This window comes from Pseudochaenichthys georgianus, chromosome 23 (genome assembly GCF_902827115.2).
Source record: "Pseudochaenichthys georgianus chromosome 23, fPseGeo1.2, whole genome shotgun sequence".
NCBI lineage: Eukaryota > Metazoa > Chordata > Actinopteri > Perciformes > Channichthyidae > Pseudochaenichthys > Pseudochaenichthys georgianus.
The window spans coordinates 22,293,421-22,317,231 of record NC_047525.1 but is presented as its reverse complement, the minus strand read 5'-3'; the positions used below and the strand labels follow the sequence as shown (position 1 = coordinate 22,317,231).

The window sequence follows — 23,811 nt, the reverse complement described above, 5'->3', positions numbered from 1 at the left end:
ATTTCACCGAACATTTGACAGAAAACACGTTTTTAATCATATTCCATAGTTAACATCTTTCAACAGAGACCGTGAAAGTAAAAAAAATGGTTTGTTCAAAATTAACACTGCTCATCCACACATGTATGCTGGCCCATGTTCAAGTAGACGTGGGAATTAAATTCAAGTCCAGCAATTGCAAAATATAACCGAGTAACCATCACGTGTCAGTAAGACAAGCTGTGATTGGCTGCTGTCTTTATGAGTTTATGACCGGTTGACGGGGTGGTGGAGTCGCACACGGAGGCTTCTGGCTGCCGGACCACCTCGTCCAGCTCGTTGATGAAGTGCTTGAGATCCTCCAGGCATCGCTCGCGGATCTCCCCGAGGTTCTCCCTCAGGGGAACCTGCAGCTGCTTTTCCAGGTTGGCGTCTTTAGCCACCAGCATCTTCACCACCATGCCGAATGTCACGCAGTCCTGCCGGTACACCTGGAAGTGCACAGAAGCAAGTTATCATCCCTTTCCTGTAGTGTGTTATTTTGGTTTTAGGTGCATGTAAGTGCTCTGCAAAGGCTAGAATAAAAAAGTTCTGCTGCAGCACAGGCAGTATGAGAACAAGTAAGGCTTTTTTGAACATGAAAGCACGGAGACATGTCACGGTAGAGGCAGAGGATACACAACCTGGGAATGAGCACACACTGGCTTCCTGTCTCCCATCGCATCAACTACAAAATTCTGGTCCTCACCTACAAAGCACTCCACCATCTGCCCCCCCCTTATCTCACAAACCTTCTCACTCCTTATCAACCCCCACGGTCCCTCAGATCCACCGCAGCCGGACTCCTATCCACTCCCACATCCACACTCTGCAGCTTTGGGGACAGAGCCTTCTCAGTGGCAGCTCCGAGGCTCTGGAACTCCCTCCCCCAAGATCTCCGTGACTCTGAGTCCCTCACAGTCTTTCAGTCCCGCCTCAAAACACATCTTTTCAACTCTGTCTACCCATAAGCCCCCCCCCCTCTCTCAATCAACTTCCTCTTGACTGACTTTTTATTTTTTTACTTACTTGTTTGCCTGTCCTTGTTTGTCTACCCTCCCTCATACTGTAAAGCGTCTTTGAGTTGTGAAAAGCGCTATATAAATAAAATGCATTATTATTATTATTATTATTATGTCCTCAAAAAAAAATAAGCTTTGGGCAAAACAAATTCATATTGAATCTTTCTTCTAAGGAAAACAAATCTACATCCATTCTCATGTATAGTTTAGGTATTAAAAGTGGGGCTGGGCAGTATATATATCGATATTTTATAAGATGGGAGACTAGACATACAAGTGTTGTTTTTCCCTTGTTTAAAAACAAAAAGTTATTACTTTCAGAATTTACCACGCTGTTTTAGCCGTTCTATTATTGCTTGACCCACTTAATCATGAACTACTACCAATCATTATCAAAATGTTCATGTTGCAAATATTTTGTGAAAGCATTAATATTTAACTAAATCAATAGTCACAGTTTTGATATTGAGGTATTTGGTCAAAAACAAGTGCTATCTTTCAAAGAGAGATATCTGGGCTATCCCCATTACCCTAATGGTCCTGGGGAGGCCAAGGTATACAACATATATTGTTATATGATTTCTTTAAATCGCCCAGCCCTACTGAGGAGTGGAAAGAGGTCAAAGCCTATAAAAGACCTTTTCACCCCCTCAGTTAGGTTTCTTGTTTCCTTCCTGCCTAACCTGGCGCCTAGGTGTAAATATCCCAGTGTCATTGAGGCCGAGCGGATCATTCTGGTGTCAACACACATCACGCAGTGTCAAAAGATAAACACTTTTCCTCTCAAGTTTAATAAGGGCCCTTTTTATATAGGACAGGGTGGCCCAAGAAGCAATAAAAGCTCCACTTTAGAGGCTCATAACAGGTGTGAGGGGGACAACGAGGAAGAGGTGCTGGAATCTGGTTTGGGAGCTGCCATTTCACACCCAGCCTCAAACGTCTCATAAAAACAATGCAGGGGGCGGGGGCTTTTACATGAAGAGGACGGATTAGCAAAACACCAGAGGGTCCTTTCTGATCCCTGATCGTTCGCATGAGCGGACAACGTGAAGAAGAGGGGAAATATCACGGTGTCCTAATAGTAGTGCAGTTAATATGTTTATTAGAAGCAGCATATAGTTGGAGTTTGGCGTCTCGGCTCGGGCCTCAGCGCTCCACAGATTTACAAAGAACATTGAGTGATGATTAGATAACTATCCCTCGAGCCTACAGGTGGAAGCTGGGGTGGTGGGGTGGGGGGGCAGGCGAGCAGCAGCAGCATGAAACACAGCAGTAGGAACATAGACGCAGCAGTAGCACGTGAACACAGCAGTGGCAGCATTAAGGAGGCAGAGGCAGGAAGACCTGGCGGCTTCAGTAGAGCCGCATGTTTAGTGTTGGGTTGGTTATCAGAGGGACGAGGTGCGTCACATGTTAATGTATTGGTGCTCGAGTTGACTGCCTGAACCCATTACTTTGTCTGTATCGAAGATATATTTTGTGTTCCACAGAAAAAGCACCAGATTGGCTGTGGATGGTCGCCACACACATCGAGGCAGGGTGCTTTGCTGCATCGCTCTGCCTCGTTTCCCGTTGTCCCTCCTCTAGTGTAATCTAATAATAGCTTAAAGTGCTCCAAAAATAAACGAGAATTACTGCCTTGCAGCAAAACGCCCATCAAACCGGTCACGTTGCAGTTTCTAGACATTTGTGTGACTGTCTTAATTAGCAGCACATGAGGCCAACAACGAGTTTTGTGAGGTCGCGGTGAACTTGATCTTTGACCACCAATTCAGTCCATGACGAGTCCAAGTCGATGTTTGTTCCAGAAGTCATTTAATTCTCTCTCGGGACGGACGGATGACCGTTTCTGTCTAGAGGCGTTATAGAAATACGCATCAGGACGTTTTGTAATCCGCCAGTGTGACGCTCTACTTCTCAACAAAAAAGGAACAGATTTCAGACACACCTCAATTTCTCTGGACTGCAGCTCACTCCTCTTTTAGTCCCTCCACTATTTTCTCTCTAGAAAGTCGCTCTCCATCTTCCCTGACTGCGCGGGAATGTATCACCGTGCTGATACGGCTACTTATTAAGTCGCGCCGCGGGCGGACACAAGGGCACCTCCAATGACGAGGCCCGTGTGTTTATACATGTGCCTGAGAGTGTACAATTAGCCCAGGCCAGGCTGGGTTTCAGTCATTCACCGGATACCAACGCTGGCTTCGATGCTGCCGGGCGTTCAGGCTCGCTGGCTTATTTATAGCTTTTCACTACCTTGCTAGAGCAGAGAGCACGGCGGGAGTGGAGGAGAGATCACAAATAAAGATCTGTTGTCAAGCAGTTTATGTACAGGAGGCAACTTTCCAGAAACCTGCACTGCATGAAAGAAAATGTCCAGCTTAAAACGTAAACAAGGGATACTTAACTTTGTTGTTAGGGGGGCCACATTAGAAATAATAGGAGTCCAGGGGCCACTAAGGATTACCGTGGCTTAGCCCAAACATCTGTCTTTGGGAGATAGCGCTGGGCGATATGAATACACGCATACCACAATGTTTTTCACCAAATACCTCAATGTTAGAGGTTTTATGACCATATTGTAAAGGTAGACCATTAGTGCTTTAACTACACGCTTACACAAAGAGAATGTATTAAATAATATGTAACGTGGAGTTAATATATAAGCATGCAAAGGCCAATTACAGATCAGCTAGACGTTGACGTTCACAAAATGATATCACTTAACTGTTATGCAGCCAAGAAAGCAAAACACTTTACAATATCCTAAATCTAAAATAATATCTTGTAGCACAATGTTGATACATTTCCCAGACCTAGTGGTCGTCAACAAGCTCCATTAGTGTATGTATGCGTTGTTATGCACTTTGGTACCTTATTGACAATAAAAGTGAAAAGAAAAACTTTCATTGTGGATAAATGTATATTGATTCTGATGGTATCACTGACAGACCAATCAGAACGGTTTCCTCCTAATATTATCTACTTTCACTGAAGACGCTTTCTGGTAAGAGAATTCGATCAGCGCCAACGCATGAGATGGGAGCTTCTTCCTGTATCTCCTAGGGATGCACGATATTGGTTTTTTGAAACCGATACCGATAACTTCCTGCTTCTCAAGACCGATACCCGATAATAATATAAATATATTAAATGTACCTGTAGTTTTGGCACACCTGGTTAAATGATGAACTAGCCGATTGAATACTTTATCTTCGACGAGGCAGAAGGGCTGGTCGTCAAGCGCCATCATTTCTACGATGAAGCTAGAGATCGTTTTAGCCCTGGGGTCGTCTCTGGCAAACGTCTTGCCTTTTTCAAAAGCCTCGTCGATAGGTAAAAGCCCCGGTGCCTTTGCAGCTGGCTTTGGATTCGCCGCCAGGCGTCTTCGTACGCTTTTAACACACCATCGTAGCCATGGCGATGTTTTCAGGCGACTAATCAGGTTGGAAGTATTATAGCTCGTTGCCTTTTTCCCTCCTCGTGGAACTTCTGCAACGCATGTGTTAATACAAAAAGCAAGCAAACTATCTAACTCTGAAACTTTGAAATAGTCCCATACTACCGACGACATGTTTGTTTACTGTCCTGGCTTCACGGTCGCCCACCATTTACGTCACAGCCAGGCATGAGAAGGGAGCGCTGGATTTGTGAAGAACTCCCCTCTTCCTAAACCACTAACACCACAGTACTGGCAAAACGGGAGGAGCCGAGTGAAAAACAAGCGCCCCTCATCCCAATCCACACCGCAGGACTTTTTCACCCAAAAAATATATTGTATATTATCGGAGCTATTAATACTTTTATCGGGTTTATCGGGATGACGTCATAATTCCCAATATCGGACCGATAATTGTGCACCACTAGTATTTCCTCCCTCTTGACCCACAGCAAACGCTTTCAGTGTTGTGTGAACAGTTACAAATCCGGATTGTAACAGGATACATTCATTTACAGGAAATGTGAGGACACACGTAGAACATGAGGACACACACGCGTTCAGGAAAGAGTGCTTCAGTAAAATAAACTAATTCTGGGTGTTCCTACACCCCGTGCACATTCCTCGTGTACAATACATGACGAAGTGGAAGACGGTGCAAAGATCAGACGACCTGAACTGCACGAAACTCAATCCTGTGATGATAGCCCGACCCTACATTTAGCAACAACAAATGGTGCGATTAATTTCTTATCACAACCTCAACAGCTGATAACAGATAGTCAATGTTGTTATCAACGTATCGTAGGAAGTATCCAATCAAGGGTGCCGACAACTGCTCCTTTGAATACAGGGAAAGTTGTTCCGAGATAACAATGTGCTGAAAATGAACTTCCTGAAGCCCCTCCTTTGTCAGGAGGGAAAGGCCAGTGCTTGACTTTGGGTGGGGTCGGTACAGAACCATCTCTGCCTCGAGAAGCTTCTTAAATGTCCTTTAGCCAGTTAAAGTAAGGGTTAGGAATGACTGTGAGCCTGACTGGGGCCTACAGTTCTTCAATCTTTAAAAAAAATAAAAAAAGGCTGGAACCGTCTGGTTTTCCATCTTTTCCACACGTGAATATATTTAGAAAGCTCAACAAATGAAATAAAACACCCTTTGTATCGCAGCCTGGACTGTGAGGAGTAAAACCTAATACCCTTTATTGCCTCCGATGCCTTGTCACTCACTGTAACCAGTTAGTCTGAACTGCAGCCAAAGTCAACTCTGACAATGAGAAGGGGCTTCAGGTTGAATTTCAGCAGACCTATTTCACTTAGCTACACAAACACGCGGCGGTACGATGCGGCGCAGCACGACGTCGGGCCGATGATGGAAACTCCAGTATGGAAAAGTGTAGCGAGTGAGGAGCTACTGGACCGGAGTGTGTTTGTGTCCGTGTGTACAGAGGAGATGGCTAGACCAGATTGGGGGCAGAAAGCCAAACATCTGGACGACACTCGTCAAGACTCTGAACACATCGAGGGCCGATTGTGACACAAACGGTGATTGTTGTTTCAGACCGAAGAAGGAAGGCGTGTCCTGGGCATGGTGGGAAATGAACACCAGCCTCCAGACTTGGGCTACGACATTTTCCAGTTTGTTTTCTCTGCCATTTTGCCAGGTAACCAACCGTTACGTGAGGCGATTCTCACAGGTTTTAATCAGTGTATAAAAAGGTTTAAAAAAGGGTAAAAAGTCTCTACATAAAAAATCTGAAATACTTTCGGGGTCGCCCATTCATATTTATAAAAAAAACAAAAACGTATTAACCAGGAAATAATTGAGATATTTTGTTGCATCTGCTCTTTTAAATACACAGATTTTATGTACATTTAATTATTTATTTTTTGTTTGATATGGAATAGCCACATGGGAATTTTTTTTATTTAAAGGTGACATGTCATGCTTTTCCGGTTATCACCCGTCCCCTTGTGTGTTATGAAGGTTTTTATGCATGTAAACGGTCTGCAGAGTCAAAACCCTCAAAGTACACCATGTAGCGAGTAAAACTCTAACACAGAGAAGACCTCGTCATCGTCATCGTCCATTTGATTCTTCCGGGGACATCATGATGTCATGTCGTCCCCGGAACCAAATGGACCAATCCGCGCAGCCGTTACGTTAAGCCCCCGCTGATTGGTCCAAATTGACCAATCCACGGACTTCCTCACACACTCAGTGCAGGCAGCTCTGCTGATCTCTCCTCCCTGGCTGCAGGCTGATAACAGACAGTTGGGATCGCGGCGAAGTTCTCTCTGCAGACCCATTCTCACAGCGTTTATCAACCTTTTTCTTTCTCAATATCAAGCCACACTTATTGTTTTTACTTCGGCTGTGACTTTGTGTGTGCTCAGGGTGAGTTTGGCTGTGTATCGTTAAACAAGGAAATCACACCACGGAGCTTAGTGCGATTCACAACGTCCCGACTGGTCCCGACCAATCGGAGCACACTGGGCTCACAGGGAGGGGGGGGGGGGCAAGAGCTGCAGCGAGCCATTTAGTGGAGAGAGTGAATACACACACTTTACAGAGATGCTGTGAGAAACCAATGTGAGTTTGGAAAATTGCTCAGTATAAATCTATTCTAGTAGACCTCAACAATGGAATTATGATCAGTGGAAATGGCCATGACATGTGACCTTTAAACTTTTTTATGATGATCTTAGAATTATTACCACCAATCCAATACAAAAAATTAACTCTCCGGCTCTGTTAAAAAAAATTAGCAATGTCTATCTATATAATGTAAATCTCTTATAGTGGCAGGGGAACCCTGCAGTTTACCCGGGCGACATATTGGCTCAATTGATTGGTGACAGTCTTATGCATGACAAATCAAATGTAAACACAACGGGGGATATCGAGGTCAGCGGAAAAGATCAAGGTTCTGTGCACACGTGATACGCTAAGTCGATAACGTAATTATCCTGCCGGGTCTAGTAGTGTGTGAGAGCAACACAGCTGACTGAGGCGAGGTCCCAGACAACGTACATGAAAGTGTTCTGGAAATCACAAAGACCAAAGCGGAGGACAAGAGGAGGAACATAACTGCTGATAATCATCTGGATCTGCTGACAACTCCAAAGAAACTGCATAGCCCTGAGAAAATGGATTACACAGTTTGCACAATCATCTCAAGACTCCATTTGAAGATTAAAGCAAAAGGAGCATACTGAAAATGGAAACACGATAATAACCTAAGGGGTCAGTGGATTTTTTAGTCATTGGATTTTCTTTCAGTGGATATTTAAACTTAGCTTTAAAATGGAAAAATGGTCAAAGGGATTTACTAAATAAAAAAACGGGATGACTTTCATTTTCTACTTCTCAAAACTAAAAATAAAACCACTCTTAAACAGAAAAAAAAAACAAAACCCTGTTTTATCATATTCTGCTACCGCAAGTTGTCTTAGAAAATAAGAGCGCAGATGAGGACAGTCCCGTCAACCCAGTCTCACAAAAAAACTTGTAACTAAAGACTATTCTCGACATGTGTCTTGCTAATTGTGCGTAATCGGTACCATATGACAATCGAAACAAATTAAACTACCGCAGCATAGCTCGAGTGACGTGAGGAGACGCAGGTGTGGAGAAAGAGACTATAAGAGGCTATAAAACAGGCCAGAAGCTGCAGCGTAGGCAACCCTATAGGCTCTGTGGTGCAGCTCCATGTGGGGGCGCACGCAGTGTGTGCTCCAGGGCAGAGCTGGCTGGGGTTTAATGGTCCCAGTAAAGCAGCGGTGGTGCTCACTGCCTTCATTAGATAACTGAGCAGAGCTGAAACCTCGGGCCCCGGGGCGGTTTGAGCTCCGTTGAGCCCTCAATTTATTGTACGCACAAATCTATACCATGCCTGAGCTTTACTTGTGTTTCTGCTTTCGTTTATGTGTTCCTGTAACGTACATTAGCCAAGCGTTTCTAAATCCGTGTGTGTAAACAATAGAGGGTTGTACTGTTGAGCTATGCAGGATATTAAACTGGTGTAAGGGTTTAATGAGCAGTTGTTGCACAAAGAGGAAAACCGAGATGCATTTAACAACCAACCATCATTCTGCTGTGAGACAGATATCTGGTAGCGGTGAACATTGGTGTACCCACCACCGTGAGTGGAGGATAGAAAAGTGAATTTCCTGCCTTATTAGGACCATAATAACAGATTCCAGAAAAGCATATCCAGAGAAATAATCCAGAAGGGAGACTCGATCACCGTAAGGGATTGTGCAGTATGTCTCACGCATGAACCAAGATTTTAAAGCGCTTTGAGTGATCAAAAACACATCATTTACCAATACCACATATATTTAGTTTCTAAACAAATGATTCATAAATACCAGTTGATTCCGTATCCATCCAAACTAGTGTATTTTCTTTTATGAGCTCGTGGTGAGTTTACAGAGAACAGTGTTTCTACTTAGTGGGGATGAAGTCGGTATTGAAGGCAGAGATTGAGTCGCACTCTAATAACTCTCTGTGGAAGTTTGGGCACAGATTATCTTTGAAATAATCTTTTATAAGCTTGGAATTCATGCCAAATGACATGAAAAGCATTTCACTTAAAGGTCACCCATCATGCTATTTTTAAGCAATAGCATAGGTCTCACATAAATACAAATATATAAAAAACATGTCGATGAAGTGTTTTGCTCAAAATACCAAACAGATCACCTGTTCTAGCCATGCCTCATATCCCTCTATTTCACTTCCTGTTTCAAAAGTGCTGATTTTGGGTAAAAAAAATTACAAAAAAAAAATTATTAAAAAAAAGGAGGGGTCTGAGCTCATGCGGGACCCGGCAGCTACCGTCTAAACTAAATGCTGCCGTGATGAAACGCCATATCGTGGATTATCAAGGATCAGAAACAGTCTGGAGCTCAAAGGCTTTCTCTCTTGCCGGTTACACCACAAGGTGAGTTCCTTTCTACTTCCTGCTTCTTCACACACATGCTCTCCAGTACAGGTTAGCTCTGAGTGCTAGCGATGCTAATGTAAACACCGACCATATTACGTCCAAAACAATCGGGCATTGTTTCTGATAGCAACGTTTCCGATTGGGCCGTGGATCCACATTTCAGATATTACGTCATATCGGACGCAAATCTGGATCAGCTCCGTTGTAGCCCCGTTTTTAGAGATTTGGGTACGGAGGAAAAGAGGGTTGTATTTTCTGACGCTGCACATATTTATTTATAAAATACATCAAAAAGTGCATTTTGCATGATAGGTCCCCTTTAAATGTGAGGCTACCGCTAGAAAACATTACATGTCATGTTACGGTCCTGTTGACAAAGCGCTGCTACAACAGGCCTAAAGTTAAGATGTAAACTGGGCAGTACCTTCTCTATATCCTGAGCTTTGGCTGAGATGGCCCTCGCTCGCCGCTCCTGGAAGTTGTCTTGCGACAGCTTTTGGCATTCCTCCACGACGGGAGTCACCAGCGGCTCCTCTTTGATTCCTTCTGGGGCGTGGCTCTCCTCCTGGAAAGGTAGAAGGACAACCGGGTGATTCACTGTCTAAGGAAGACTCGGAGAGGTGAGCACAATTATTATGATTAAGCAACTGGGAAAAGTCAGGAAAGTAATGCCATATAACTACAGAAGTGACAATTAAAAAAACAACTAGGAAAACTAGGTCAGCAACTTCTAGCCATTCACAAGCCAGCGCAACCTGACCTACTGACTGTGTAACGTCACGGCAAAGATGTGTGTGATGAGGCGTACCAATAGATGAAGCCCGAGTTGCTGAAAAGCCCGAGTAAACGCTGAGAAAGTTGGGTGCTGTGGATTTCTTCTTACAACTACTCGACAAATTGGAAATCCATTGAAATGACATCGATGTATATGCTTTCAAATCTGCACACGGATCTCATTACTTTTAAACTACGACTAAAACCTGGCTTAACATTGCACTCATTTTGCAAAGTAAATTGTAGAATGTGATTTATTTCTTAATAATGGGAAATGGGGCCAGGCAAGGCCAAGATGAGCCCGTCTAATGGATAGCCTGGAAACTCTATCACCCATAAGTATTCCTGCGAGAGCCTAAAGAAAGCGCAAAGGGGAGAAATGAGGCCAATTTGGATCAACGCTCAATTTCTTTTGCTCATTTCCTGATTCTATTCGAGTTTGAAGGCCAGGGAGCAGAGCTGCCCAGCCATGACTAAGGTCCGGTCATACATTAAAGGGAAACGGGCCGCGGACTAAGTCATTCAATCTCCAGATGAACGAGGGGAGAAAAATCGCAGGGGACGGTACATCGCAACGTCTGAGTGTGGTCGGAGACGAAAAAAGCGAGACTGATGAAAGCGTCATCCAATTATTCCTCCGTCTGATTCTCTCCCTAAAGCTCTGCTTGGGAGGACCACGCCTGCACGTTTGTCAGAGGTCCTTAGACTCAGTGAGAATATATCCGTCTGAGTCTTTCACTTCAACGGGCTGGGCAGAGCGTCATCAATATGAAGCTACACAAAAGGCACACACATCCAATCTCATCAGGATGGATTAAGGCTGCGGCCCCACGAGGACGAAAACGGCTAAACGCATAGGATTAACGCAAACGCAATCGCAAACGGCTTCCGTCCACATGCAATAATTATCCGGATAGTGTCTGCCCACACGAGACCGCTCCGTTTAGCTCCAACCGCTGGAGAAGCTGCAGTACATATGCAGGAGCCTGTAGGTGGCGCTGTAACTTCCTCCACAAAAGCAGCGAAGAAGCATGGTTGTCATGGTTGCCCTTCTGTTTATTCTCCGCGGTGGGGGCCGAGGGAACCGGGCAGAGTTTTTCGCCAGTCAGCGTGTATTAAAGTTGAAATCTTCAGGACAAAATTATAAAAGTGCCGGTCAAAGGTCTTCTTTGTTATTTATTGAGCTTTAAAACAAATGAATAACAACTATAATATAATGATAAAATACACGGAGCCTCTCTTTTTCCTCCCTCTCTTCGGACAGCGCCAGTGTCTGTCTCATGCAGCAGCTCATCCAGTAATCAGTGACCCGGCCGACTGTAAAAATAAACATATTTATAACTAGTTTAGGGAGTTTGAGAGGTAATTAAAATAGCTAAGGGTGATGATCTGACTTGAAGTGTGTGTTTTGCTGCAGAGGGAGGAGCTGCAGGTGAGCAGAGCTGCGTGTCTCCGTCCTGTCAGATTAGACTTCACTCGCGAGAGAAAGATAAATAATCTGAATTCAGGGTGCAGTTTACTTTGACGTGGGGGTGAGCAGCAGAGGTGGGGAGAGGCGGGGCTATTGCCTCATCATTATTGCTGTAGATGTTGCACAAACAACTGTAGCATGGTCAATAGCGTCCGGAGCACGAGAGCAACCCTGCGATCCGCCATTGTTGTTGTTGTTGGTGGCGAAACACTTCAGCACTGGCGCGGGGTAAGCGGAGGTGAGCAGAAGAGGTGGGGAGAGGCGGGGCTATTGCGCAATCACTATCAGTGATCTGAAAATGTCCGTATAGGGCGCACACACGGAGCTGTTTGACCCCCCAGAGAGTGGCGTATGCATTTCTATCCACCATGGGACCCGTTGTCGTTTCCTCAGTCATTTAGTGCCGTATTTGGTCGTCCTCGTGTGGCCGAACGGTCTATATGACACTAAACAGTAACGCAAACGACCGAATTCGTCCTCGTGGGGCCGCAGCTTAACTCTTCCTACCTGCACAGGAACCACCGGCGGAAAATAGCAATTTGCTAAAAAACCATGACATCTTTCATTGTGCCATCTATTCGTCGTGCATTGTCCCCGTTCTAATGAAGAAACGCAACGTATACATGGATGTTTAAAGAGGTTTTTGGACCTAAAGTTCTTGCAAATTGATCTGGTCAATCTGGAACTGACCAACATTTTACTGCTTTAACAAATTAATTCATACGCTTCCACCGTGGGAGAAGGACAGCAGCAATCCGAGTGGATCTAACCAACACATGTTTATGAGCTATCTACCTTGCCCTGATCCTCTGTCTTTACCTTCAAGGAAACCCAAAAAGGATGCTAAATTAAAAAAGGCCAATTCGTTTTTACATTTAACTTGTGAATTTAAACCTCATGGTGACGCTACAAGAAAAGTCAGGGGAACGTCAACCGCTCACGTTTCAATAACATCCATGTCCGTCGGAAATGCCAATCCGTTTTTTTTTTTATCTCATCCTAAAAAGACACACTTGTCGTTGTTAGCACGAAGTATGGCCCGAAATATTTAGTTTTGTAACATCACAGTAGCCTTGACCCGTGACCACAACATTCTCAATGTCAAGAGTCGGATTGGACTTTTGTGTCAAACTAATTCCTTCCATGGAAAACATAAAGCCCCAGCTATGGCTTTCCCCAGCATGGAGGCATGGAAACCAGTAGACTCACCGACGCTGTACCCCTAAATACATCACAATAACTAAACTTCTGAAAGGACAACCGGTTTATAACCCCCGTGATCCTCGGCCTGCTCGTGTTCCCCCGTTAGCATCCCATGATCTCAGTAATCATCCCGGCGGGTAAATGTCACACTGTAATGAAAGAATCCGCCTTGTACAGCGATGCATCACTTTGGTGACCTTTTCAGTTATAGGGCATGCTCTCCACCCGCTACGCCGCCATGGCCCGAAGCTGCTCTTTAGACCCCCCCCCCCCATCCCCCTTCTGTCTGGGATGGCTCCAGAGAGCCTGCGAGTGTGTTTGTTGAATCCCCACAGCAGGCGGCGGCCGGGGCCATAAGTGCGAGCTTGAGAGGGGGGCACGGTGCGGGCCTTTCATCTCGGCCAAGGTTACGGGTTTGTGCCCCCAGAACACAAAAAACAATGCACCACAGGCTAGATCAAACACAGCAGCGTGTGTGTGTGTGTGTGTGTGTGTGTGTGTGTGTGTGTGTGTGTGTGTGTGTGTGTGTGTGTGTGTGTGTGTGTAGGGGTGGGGCACTTTGTAAAACTTTCATCGCAGCTGGATGGTGGCGGGTGGCACGAACAAAAGTGCACATTAGGAAGAGGGGACTATGTTTTTACTTTGTTACGCATGTTGTAATTTCGAGAGTATAAAGCAAGTGCATGGATTTGCAGCCGTCGCCCACTTGAGACGACGACTCGGGGAAAAAATATAAAAACATTCTAATTACCTCCAGCGTGCTCCGAGAAAGATCAGAGGGCGGCTAATGGGATAAATAACGAGGCGGCTTTGACATTAAAGCGGCATTTAAGGATCGTTTTATGGGCTTTCTGATCAAAGGGCACATCAGGAGAAAGAAGGAGCACTTTACTAAAGGGGTTTAAATGCTTCAGAATGGACGGCAAACTGCGTAACTCCGTATTATTCGACCAATCTAAATCCTCTGAATTAACGTGACACTGTAGTTTTTCTACTCGACAGTCACAGCTGTCAAACGCGGTACGTTGCTCTTCAACGGAAAAAAGGAAGCGATTGTTCATTGTAAGTGGCCGACGCGCAGTCCTTCGAGTTCCACTGGGACTTCTCCTGGCTTTGGGGCTTAGATCATATGATAAGGCTGCGACTCGAGTTGGCCTCTTCCCTTCTGGGTGGCCGGGGCCAGACGCATCGCGCCTAATCACATCTGATTCTATTTACACTCCTCTGCGCAGTAGGAGATGGACGATAGCAGCCAAATAGGCAGGAGATATCTACATTGAATACTCACTTTTAAAAAAAAACACTTTAAAAAGGCAGCATGGCTCGTACTTTCGTCGATGCCCCTCGTTCCCCCTGCAGCACTACAACTCCTGTGATTGAAGTCTGCTTACAGCACAGGTAAACAAAGCACAGGGCCGATGGCTTTTACGCGCTGTGCGACGGCCACTTTAAAACCCATTAACATACTTCAATGCAACTAAACACTTATTAGAAGCATGGAATTTAAGACGTTCCAGATGCATCCTGCTGTACAGTGACAAAAGGCGGGATGTATAATAAACAAAAGGGGGCTTTTTTCTGGACCGCATTGCTATTAGTAACAGAAGACACGTTTGAAAAGAAGCATAAAAGTTCTTGAAATGGCTTTTAACTTGATTATTTATTTATTTATTATTGTTTGTGATGCTTTGAACTATTTATAGTGTATTATTATAATTATCCACATCTGTGCTCCCGGGTGTATCTGTGTGTTTTATTTTTGTATGTTCCTGCCTGTGTACATGACATAAGCTGCTGCTCATAACCAATTGCCCCTTGCGGGATTAATAAAGTTGTTGATTGGATTGATTAAAAGGCTTGTTTTGTTTTTTTATGAAGCAGAGTAGTACCGTACTTTTCGGACTATAAACCGCGACTTTTCCCCCCCATTTTTGTTGTACATCTAACGGCCACTAGGGAACCTCCTAAATCTATGGATTTTACAGGTAAAATTAACCACCTTTAACTCTATGGGCTCTATGACCGGTCCGCCACCTTTTAGCGGCGGGCACCAGCAGGAAAAGCTGGAGGCCGGAAAAGAGTGAGACAGGTAGCGCGCCAAAGTACAAGTGGAACCGAGAGGCAGAACGAGAGCAAGACAGACGGACAACTTAGCTGCTGCGGCTTATATGCAGGTGCGCTTTATAGTCCGAAAAGTACGGTAGTTGGTTACCTTGACTGATATTGCGCTGACTGGGGAGCCTTCTCTCGACAGGCCAGGGATTTTGTCTGGAGAGAGAAATGGAGACAAAACAAAGTGTGACACATGTGTGATAAAGAAAATTTAAAATGCAGAAAACGACAGGCAGCAGTGGAAGAAGACAATTAGTAGCTTTGGGAAGTATTCAGTGTAAGCAAGGGGTGATGTTTGCTTCCAGGATCCACACGGGTACCGAGGCTAGAACAATCAGGGAACACACGGTTCACAAATCACGCTCCGAAGTGAAAACATTCAACGCGACTTTTACAAATTCCCTCATCTATCAGACACCTCGTATCGCGTTCCTTTCCTCCTTTTCTTTTCTCAAGCGAGTATTCTAACCAAGGCTGTGTGCAATCCAGTCTGGAGGCTTCAGGGGTATCCATCAGACATCCTATCCCCTCTCCCTCTCGCTCCACACACGACCTGGTGGCATCTTTACGAGGCCTGACAAAGTGGCCTGCGGAGCGAGGAGTGATCCGGCTTCTGGACACATTACAAACACTCCTTCTCTCTCGGGTTACGCACACCGGGAATAGGTTGAGTTTAACGATTGTAACCTTTGTATGTTTCGGAAACAAACCCACTGCTTGGAATTTCATCTCGCTTTCATTCATTTGTATGGCAACACCAATAAAAAAAGAATCACTTGAAAGACAGGCAGGGGCTATATTACATACAGTATGATGGCGGAGGGACATTGGATTGTTTATGTTGAGGCATCCATGGAAATTACATTATTTTGAATGCACTTAAATGCTCTTATGCTTAACATAGATTTCAGATGAGTTGAATAAACAGTTTTTTAACTGTCTATTTGGGTGTCTCGGTTTCAACAGGGGACGTTTCATTGCTATATCTATGAGTTAAAACTATTGGCGTTATTCTCCTCAAGTGTACGGAATGTAACGATACACATTTTCAAAGTTCTTTTTCTGAACCTAGTAAAAACATCTCCCCTTCATACATCATCTTCAGCCTGATTAATAAAACATTTTATTCCCTAACACATGGCAAAAGTATATGGCGAATGAAAGTAGTTCACGGTTTATGGAGTAATATTTAAAAAAAAATACTGTGTAAAACGCTTTTGACTCTAAAATGTCAACACAAAAATACAACCAGCATTAAACAAGGTTTAGAGTTATCGAAGTGAATGCAAACATATTTAATACCTCATTGGGATATTTAAACGGGACAAACACAAAATGACGACCTTAAAGCAAGTCATCTCCTGTACCTTACTAACCGGGGGTGTTTCCTTTCAAATCTAGATGTCTGAGGAAACAAACCAACTGCTTTTCTATTGGTCAACACAACAACTATACTGAACTGTACTTACCGGAGATCTTGCTGTGAGAATAAGTCTCTTCACATCCTGTAGGAAGACCAAACCGTAAGGTCACTGACCGTGTACACAATACCTACACTCTCCCTTATCCAATAGCCATCCATCAAGCGCACTCTCTGCCCCGATGCGTCACTAAGATATGTTTAACGGTGCTTTGCTCAGCTTCTTAGAGGTTACCACCATGCATCATATACATTGAGGCAACCGAGGCTTACTTTGCCACGTAAGCATGACGACCACTTGCCAGTCTAAAGGGGTCCATTACAAATGTCAAAAAAGGAGATGGCAGCAGTGAAGATGGTAGGAGACCTGAAGGAAAGGGTTTGCTCGGATGGTCTAGGTATACAAAGCAGACAAATAAACAAATGCGTAAGCTAGCACGTTCAGTTCATCTTAGATTTGTTGCCGACATGCTGCGAAATTAGTCATGTGAAACTTAAAAGGCTGTCCAGTGTCAGGAACAGAAAAAAGAAAAATCTCAGATTCAATCAGGCATAGAGTGGTGCAGGAATGAGTCAGAATTTTTCAAATTTTCTTATTTGAAGTCACTTTTTTTAATGCGTTTTTGCTTCGATGTCTGAAATACGGTCTGTGGTTAACACTCTATTGAGGGTTTCACAGGTCGCTTTTCGCTCATCACTGCACCACTTTACTAAGACTAGCCAAGTATGCAGTTTGCCAAGTGCCAGCATTTGAATAGGGACAGAGCTTTAATAGTAACTGTAATATGTACAGTTCCTGCACAAAGCCTTGTTATTAAAATGCGTCATTGCCAGAGCAGATGCTCATAAAGCATATCTTATGATTTAGTCTGGACAATTACTTTAAAATGTCGACATGCATCTGCAAGGTTAGCATATGTTATGTCATATTGACAGATCAGTGTAGGAAGCAAGGTGCTACCACAGAGGAACCCATTACAGTCACCACTAGCTACTAGTGAACACACAGAATTCTGTGCGACGAACTTCAGACCTGGGTGAAATAACTTCCGGGTCAATTCGGAGTTTATTAGAGCTAGAATACTTAAGGGCAATTATTTATTTATTTGATTATCTTCTATAGGTTTAAAGCTTTGGCAGGCCCTTAAGTCTGTCATCCATCCTTGTATCCTTCTCCAAACTTAGTGTCAGTAATAGGAGGCCACAACATTTCCTTCTGACAGGACAAGGATGCAAGGAGACGAGAGGAAGAGAAGATTTGCTTATTATCACCCAAGTCTGAGCTTGTTTCAAATGGCTTTATGTACAGACCCAAAGTTTCATGTCCAATCTGTTGAGGATAGAGCGCCCCCCAGGGGGGCTCAGCTAGACCTGCATGACCCTCTGGAACGTCCACACCTGAAAAGCCGGTCACCCACAGTACGAGTTAAAGGAGGAAGCAGTCAAAGAATAGAGGAACACGAAGACAGTAAATGCATGTTTTGGGAGGGATGGTCCTGAATTTCAAACGTTGATGTTGTGCGTCTTTCTTTTTTTTATTTAAATGCATTTATTTTGTACATTTTTAATGATTATTATTTATACAATATACATTATTTTCTATGACAATCTTTCTTTCTTGTCTTCACTCTCCTCTCCACAGTAAAGCAAACATGTGTATACATCTGCATCCAAGTTAAGATACATTTGTGTACCGTAATTTTGGGACTATAAGGCGCACCTGAATATAAGCCGCAGCAGCTAAATTGAATGATGTGTACATATATAAGCCGCACTGGACGATAAGCCGCAGGTGTTTTAATGTTTAATTACCGTGTGTAAGCATTCCAGCCTTTCGGAACCCGTTGGTGATCGTGGATGTTTTGACACTCCTCCACGCCGTCAGGATCCACTCGCAAACTTGAGCGAAAGTTGCTTTTCGCATGCGACCAGTTTTGGTGAATGATTTATCGCCGCTAGTCATCCACGCCTCCCACTGAGCGAAGGGTTTGTGCATGAAAGCTTCCTTTGCACAAACTGTCTCGCTCTCGTATTGTCTGTCCGTCTTGCTCTCGTTCTGTCTCTCGTACCACTCTCGGTTCCACTTTTACTTTTGCGCGCTACCTGTCTCACTCTTTTCCGGCCTCCAGCTTTTCCTGCTGGAGCCCGCCGCTTAAAGGTGGCGGGCGCGGACCGGCCATAGAGCCCATAGTGTTAAAGGTGGTGGACTGTAACCTGTAAAATCCATAGATTTAGGAGGTCCCCTAGTGGCCGTTAGCTGTACAAATCCATAGATTAGCCGCACCGTTATATAAGCCGCAGGGTCGAAAAATGGGGGAAAAGGCGCGGCTTATAGTCTGAAAATTACGGTATGTATTTTCTATATATGAGGGCAGGTACTGTACATGTATGTGTATTTAGATATCGTTACACATGTATGTGTATTTAGATATCGTTACACGTGTATGTCTTGTGTGAAACCCCATAGCCTTTGGGTATGCCTAAGTCACGATCAAACACATCACACTAGACGCTTATAACTTAAATGTTATATTTTGCTGCATGTCCCTTTTAAAAAGTTCTTAAATAATTTTGAGGGGAATTTCTTGTTGTTTGTTTTTAATTTGTGATGTGTCATTTTGTAAAGCAATATGAGCTGCATGTGTAAGCTTTATTATTATTATTATTATTATTATTATTATTATATCTCCCCTTGTGCCGAGATGGACAGAGGTTTGAGGAGAGCTCTACACTGCATAAGGGAGTTGGGGGGGGTCTCTACGGGATCTACATACTCTTGCCTTGCTGTGAGGGGAACGGCAGGCTCTTGGCTCGGTCCGGGGAGAACCCTCTGCTGCTGACGCTGGAGCCCGAGCGGCTGTGGGGGGAGCGGGCCACCTCGCGGCGCACCGGGGAGCGCTCCCTGGGGGGGGGGAACGGGGCGGCCTTCCTCCTGAAGAGGTCTCTGTCCTCCCTAGGAGAAGCAGAGGGGAATTATTTGAATAGTCGGATTATTCTCAGCGTTTTTTCTAAATGTTAACGGGGACAGTTTCATCCCACAGGCCACGAGACTGTTAACACACCTGGACCTTTGAAAGCACATCCATAACATTCATCTGTCTGCAACTTATATATATAAATATTCCAATTAGTTGTATTTAGACTATTCTGCACTATTTCTATTCTATACTGTTTTATTGTGTTGCACTGTTGGAGGAGCCTGTGACCTAAGAATGTCCTCGACATAACTACACTGTAGCTGTGAACAAGCGACAATAAAAGCCTTGAACCTTGAAGATCCTCCAGATGCAACAACCAGTGCGTGAATATAACCAAGTACACTTTACTGCAGTGCTGTACTTTGAGGTAGGGCTGCTCGATTATGGCAAAAATCATAATCTCGATTATTTGGGTCGATAATTTATATCACGATTATTAAAAACGATTATCCATTTACTTTGAAAACATCCATTTATTGAAAAAAAAAAAATTGTGAACATTATGTTTTTAATAGTTGATTACCCTGAACTTTAAGTATAATTCAACTGAAAAACCAAACTGTTTTTTAAACAAATACATTTAAAAATTAAAGATAAATAATCGTTTTATTTCGATTATGTTGTTTTCATAATCGTTGCAAGCCAAAATCGTAATTGCGAATAATTGAGCAGCCCGACTTTGAGGTACTTGTAGTTTCCCCGAGTGTTCGTGCACTTTCTACATTTCAGAGGGAATATTAAGCACGTTTTGCTGCATTAATCTGACAGCTTGAGTTTCTTTGCCAATTTAGAGTTTCAACACAAAATAATGCATAAAATACGTTGGTTTCTTATAAATTGCACGACCCAGCAATATATATAGGCCTACAAGTAATATAATTAGACGCTTAATCAAATTTGCTTATTGACAGAATTTCTTTCATTTTTTCCCCCAGCTTCTCAAATGTGAAGACTTTTTCTGCATCGACTACTTTCAATTTTGTAACATTTTGAGATAATTTTCCTTATACTTTAAAATTACATTTTCAATGCAGGACTTTTTGACTTGTAACAGACTACTTTAAGCATTAGTCAAGTGAGTCTGAATACTTTAACAACCACAAAAGTTTGAGAGAATCTAAAACCCTTTTTATTTGTTGGCTCCAGTGCCCACACAGTACAACACTGCCATCTAGCATCAAGGCCTTGACATATGACTTCTGTTTAATGCTGACCATTTATACCAGGTGTTTTCACACTTCCTTTCTGACATCAGCATTTAGGGCTTGGGCTACGCAGGGCTAGCATGCACTCACTCGTACCCTCTGTCTAGGTTGAGGATGGCCTGCACCAGCGTGTCCTCTCCGCTCTCGGGCAGCGACCGGGGGGCCGGGTAGAGGCCTTGGTTGCGTGCGTTGTGGGGTTGTGGTGCACGGGCGCTGAGGGAATAAACACACATATGGGAGGTCAGCTGCGTTCTGTACAACATGGCATGCCTGAGAGGAAGATAAGGCAAATAGTGCAACAAAAGCAGCTTACCCAAACTCCTGAGGCCTTCCTGGGAGGGGCTCTTCCCTGGGAACTCTGTAAGGATACTCCTCCTATACAATACAACAAAAAAGGCCCTTAATTGTGAGTGTGCATATAAAACCATCAATATTAGAACAGCTAGGGAGTTGCAATATGTCTGCAGCGACTGTTAGTGTAAATTCATATGTACAGTAAGTAACTCTGGTACAAATATTAGTATCAATAGTAATCTTAATTAAAAAGGGTTTATAAAATAACAAAACATTCACAAAAATATCTAGGAGTTTGATAACAGGGGCATATGCTAATATTTCGGACTTTTTGACCCATATTTGATATTTTTCTGCTATAGAATATTCTGTTTGCACATTTATCGTCCCGTTCAAATTAAGCTCATTAAGAAAGTGAAATGCTCCTTCTCAGTTGTGGAAGTTTCTTTCTATTCAATTATGTTCATAAGTAAGAAGAAAAAAACACTGATAGATCAGGGTATATGCAGGAATCCTGAAGTCAGATGTAAGACCTTTTAAAAAGACCCTCTCCATACATTTTAAGACCTCATCGCCACTTGGAGTTTCAACCGGTTACCTTGGCGACACACTTCACCTCACATTGACTATATACAGTATTGATTGTCCTTCCTCCTTATCTTCCAACCATTTGGACGCAGACTTGCATTTCCCGATAACGATGTTGCTTAGCAACCGGCGTAAACGGAGCTTCGCACTATCAAGCCGTGAGCGTGCGATGTCCTGTTCAGATGACGTCAAACCCAATAAATAAACGACACAGAATCTCACTACACACCTACGCCATGACTACATTCAGGCAGACTGTGGAACACAACCTCTTTGGACAATTTATATACTCATTGAAAACAAGCTGCAAAATGTAACACCTTGGAAAATGCCGTTTAATACTTTTTAATAGCCTTCATTTTCGCTAAATCGATTGATCAACTTTTAATACTTTTTAAGACCCCGTGCCGGACCCCCTGTAGTTCGACGTGTAATGTTCTCACCCTCCTTGCAGGCGGGGGAACAGCTCTCCGCTCTGCAGGGAAGTGGATGTTTTCGCCGTGGTAGGCCCTCTGATCTTCATGATAATTTCGTGGCGCTCCTTCGTTCGGGAAGTAGCGTGGTCCTGCTTCGTACTCGTACCCGCCGCGGCCATAATCTTCCTCCGGCCTGCCAAAGGGGACCCTCCTCTCCATCGCCCCAGCAGGACGCGGGTACGCACCCTAAAAGGATGGGTATGTGTTGAGAATTGAAGTTAAACTTAAAAGAGAGGTTAGAAATGGCTATTCAATTATTCTGACCTGAGCTCCTCCGACAATGCAACATATATAATAATATACAAAACTACAAAATAAAAAGCCTATATACATGTCAATAGAATATGATATGTACAAGAACAGAATATGACATTAAATAATGTAAATTAAGAAAAAATACGGTTTATTGCAGTGATAACTATTTATATAAATTAGTATATTGCAAGATGACAACGGGAATGTTTATCGAGGCACTTCACAGAGCTGTCCCTGAGGCTGGTGGTTTTTGTGCTGCGGTACCGCCCGCTGCTGACTTGATTACAAAAAGAGAAGAGAAGACAAAAGAGAAGAGAAGACAAAGTGACAACAGTCACTTTGTCCACACTCACCGGTCTCTCTGTTAAAAAGCGCTCATCATACACGTCTCGTATGTTCCGCTCTCTCCTGTACGCCACTGCAAGAGGAAAACAATGTAAAAAAACGTACGTACGCACATGCAATCGTGCAAGGGTAATTCCTCAAAAATAAATGTAACCAAGGTCCTGTAGTCATTGATGCAATACCACTGCTTATGTGTACTATAAATATATTTGCAGTTTTTATTTTTGTTATGCAAGTCTACTTATTTTCCTTCTGCCTTTTATCTGCACTTCACCTTTGCTGCTGTAACTCTGTACTTGTTCCCCAGTTTCATTATGTCGATCAATGTTGGTGTTGCCAAGTGCATGCTGCAACATGAAGAAAGGTCTTCTATAAACACATATATACACATGAGGGTCTGAAGTGTGTCCCAGTGTTTGCATGTGCCACATATTGTGTTTTGTAATGTGATCTCTGTCAAAGCACGGCTGTAGTTGCGTTTATCTTGTTGAAAAATAAATGAGAACTTACTTTTGGACCTCTGTTAGTCGCAGTGATGTGCCGATCTTCAACACAATCTGTAAAAAGATTTAGTAAATAGTGTTAGATTAAACACTTTGAGTTTTCAACTGTTGAGCGTATATAAAGAACACATAATAAGAAGGGGGAAACACGTTGTAATTGCATGGTTTGACAACTAGATGTCATCACATAAGTTATACTTTATTGATCCCATACGTTTTCGTTCCACTATTTAGGTAAAAACTCTTCATTACAGAACATGAAGCGGTTCTTTAAAAAGGAATGTAGAAAGAAAAAACCGTTGTAGGTTGCATGTATCCTTAAATAAGGTAAGATATGAAGCTTCACACCTAGACTATTACATACAAAAACCCCTGCATGCTCTGTAATGTCAACACACTGCTTAATACTGTAGATCCACGTACATCAACATACTAGCAATGCTAACGTTAGCCCTCATACGTGTTGAACGCATTCACACGTTCAATTGTATGGGATTTTCAATAGATATTAAAACACAAAAACACCACATACTAATTCACGCCAAAACCTTGCATCGCAGAGATGATTACGTTGTAAACAGCGCATAGGAAAAGGCATTGATTCCAGAAAAAAAGACGCAAACAACCGTACCTTTCTCTCTATCGTTTGGTTAGCTTAGCATTTCCTGGTAGCCAGTAGCTACATGGACAGGCGGCTATTTTATTGGAAGAGGAAGGTGCATACGTCATCAAGTGGGGACGTTCAGTCAATCTGTTTGT

General features: G+C 43.4%; 1 protein-coding gene across 3 annotated transcripts; it reads right to left on the bottom strand.

The window, feature by feature from the left end:
- Positions 1-13: 13 nt before the first annotated feature.
- On the bottom strand, positions 14-23,766 carry pphln1 (periphilin 1). Of its 3 annotated transcripts, none has more exons than XM_034075158.2 (12): positions 23,684-23,766; positions 23,060-23,106; positions 22,824-22,918; positions 22,558-22,622; positions 21,917-22,135; positions 20,905-20,966; positions 20,688-20,804; positions 19,183-19,361; positions 17,720-17,806; positions 15,089-15,144; positions 9,853-9,993; positions 14-470 (listed from the first exon to the last, which is right to left on the bottom strand). In XM_034075158.2, exons 3-12 carry the CDS (start codon positions 22,903-22,905, stop codon positions 207-209), a joined length of 1,272 nt encoding a protein of 423 aa, XP_033931049.1. In that variant the 5' UTR covers positions 22,906-22,918; positions 23,060-23,106; positions 23,684-23,766; the 3' UTR covers positions 14-206. The 3 variants fall into 3 exon arrangements, with proteins under 3 accessions (XP_033931049.1, XP_033931050.1, XP_033931052.1); XM_034075159.2 differs by having other exon boundaries at positions 19,189-19,361; XM_034075161.2 differs by lacking the exon at positions 22,824-22,918.
- Between the last annotated feature and the right edge of the window lie 45 nt (positions 23,767-23,811).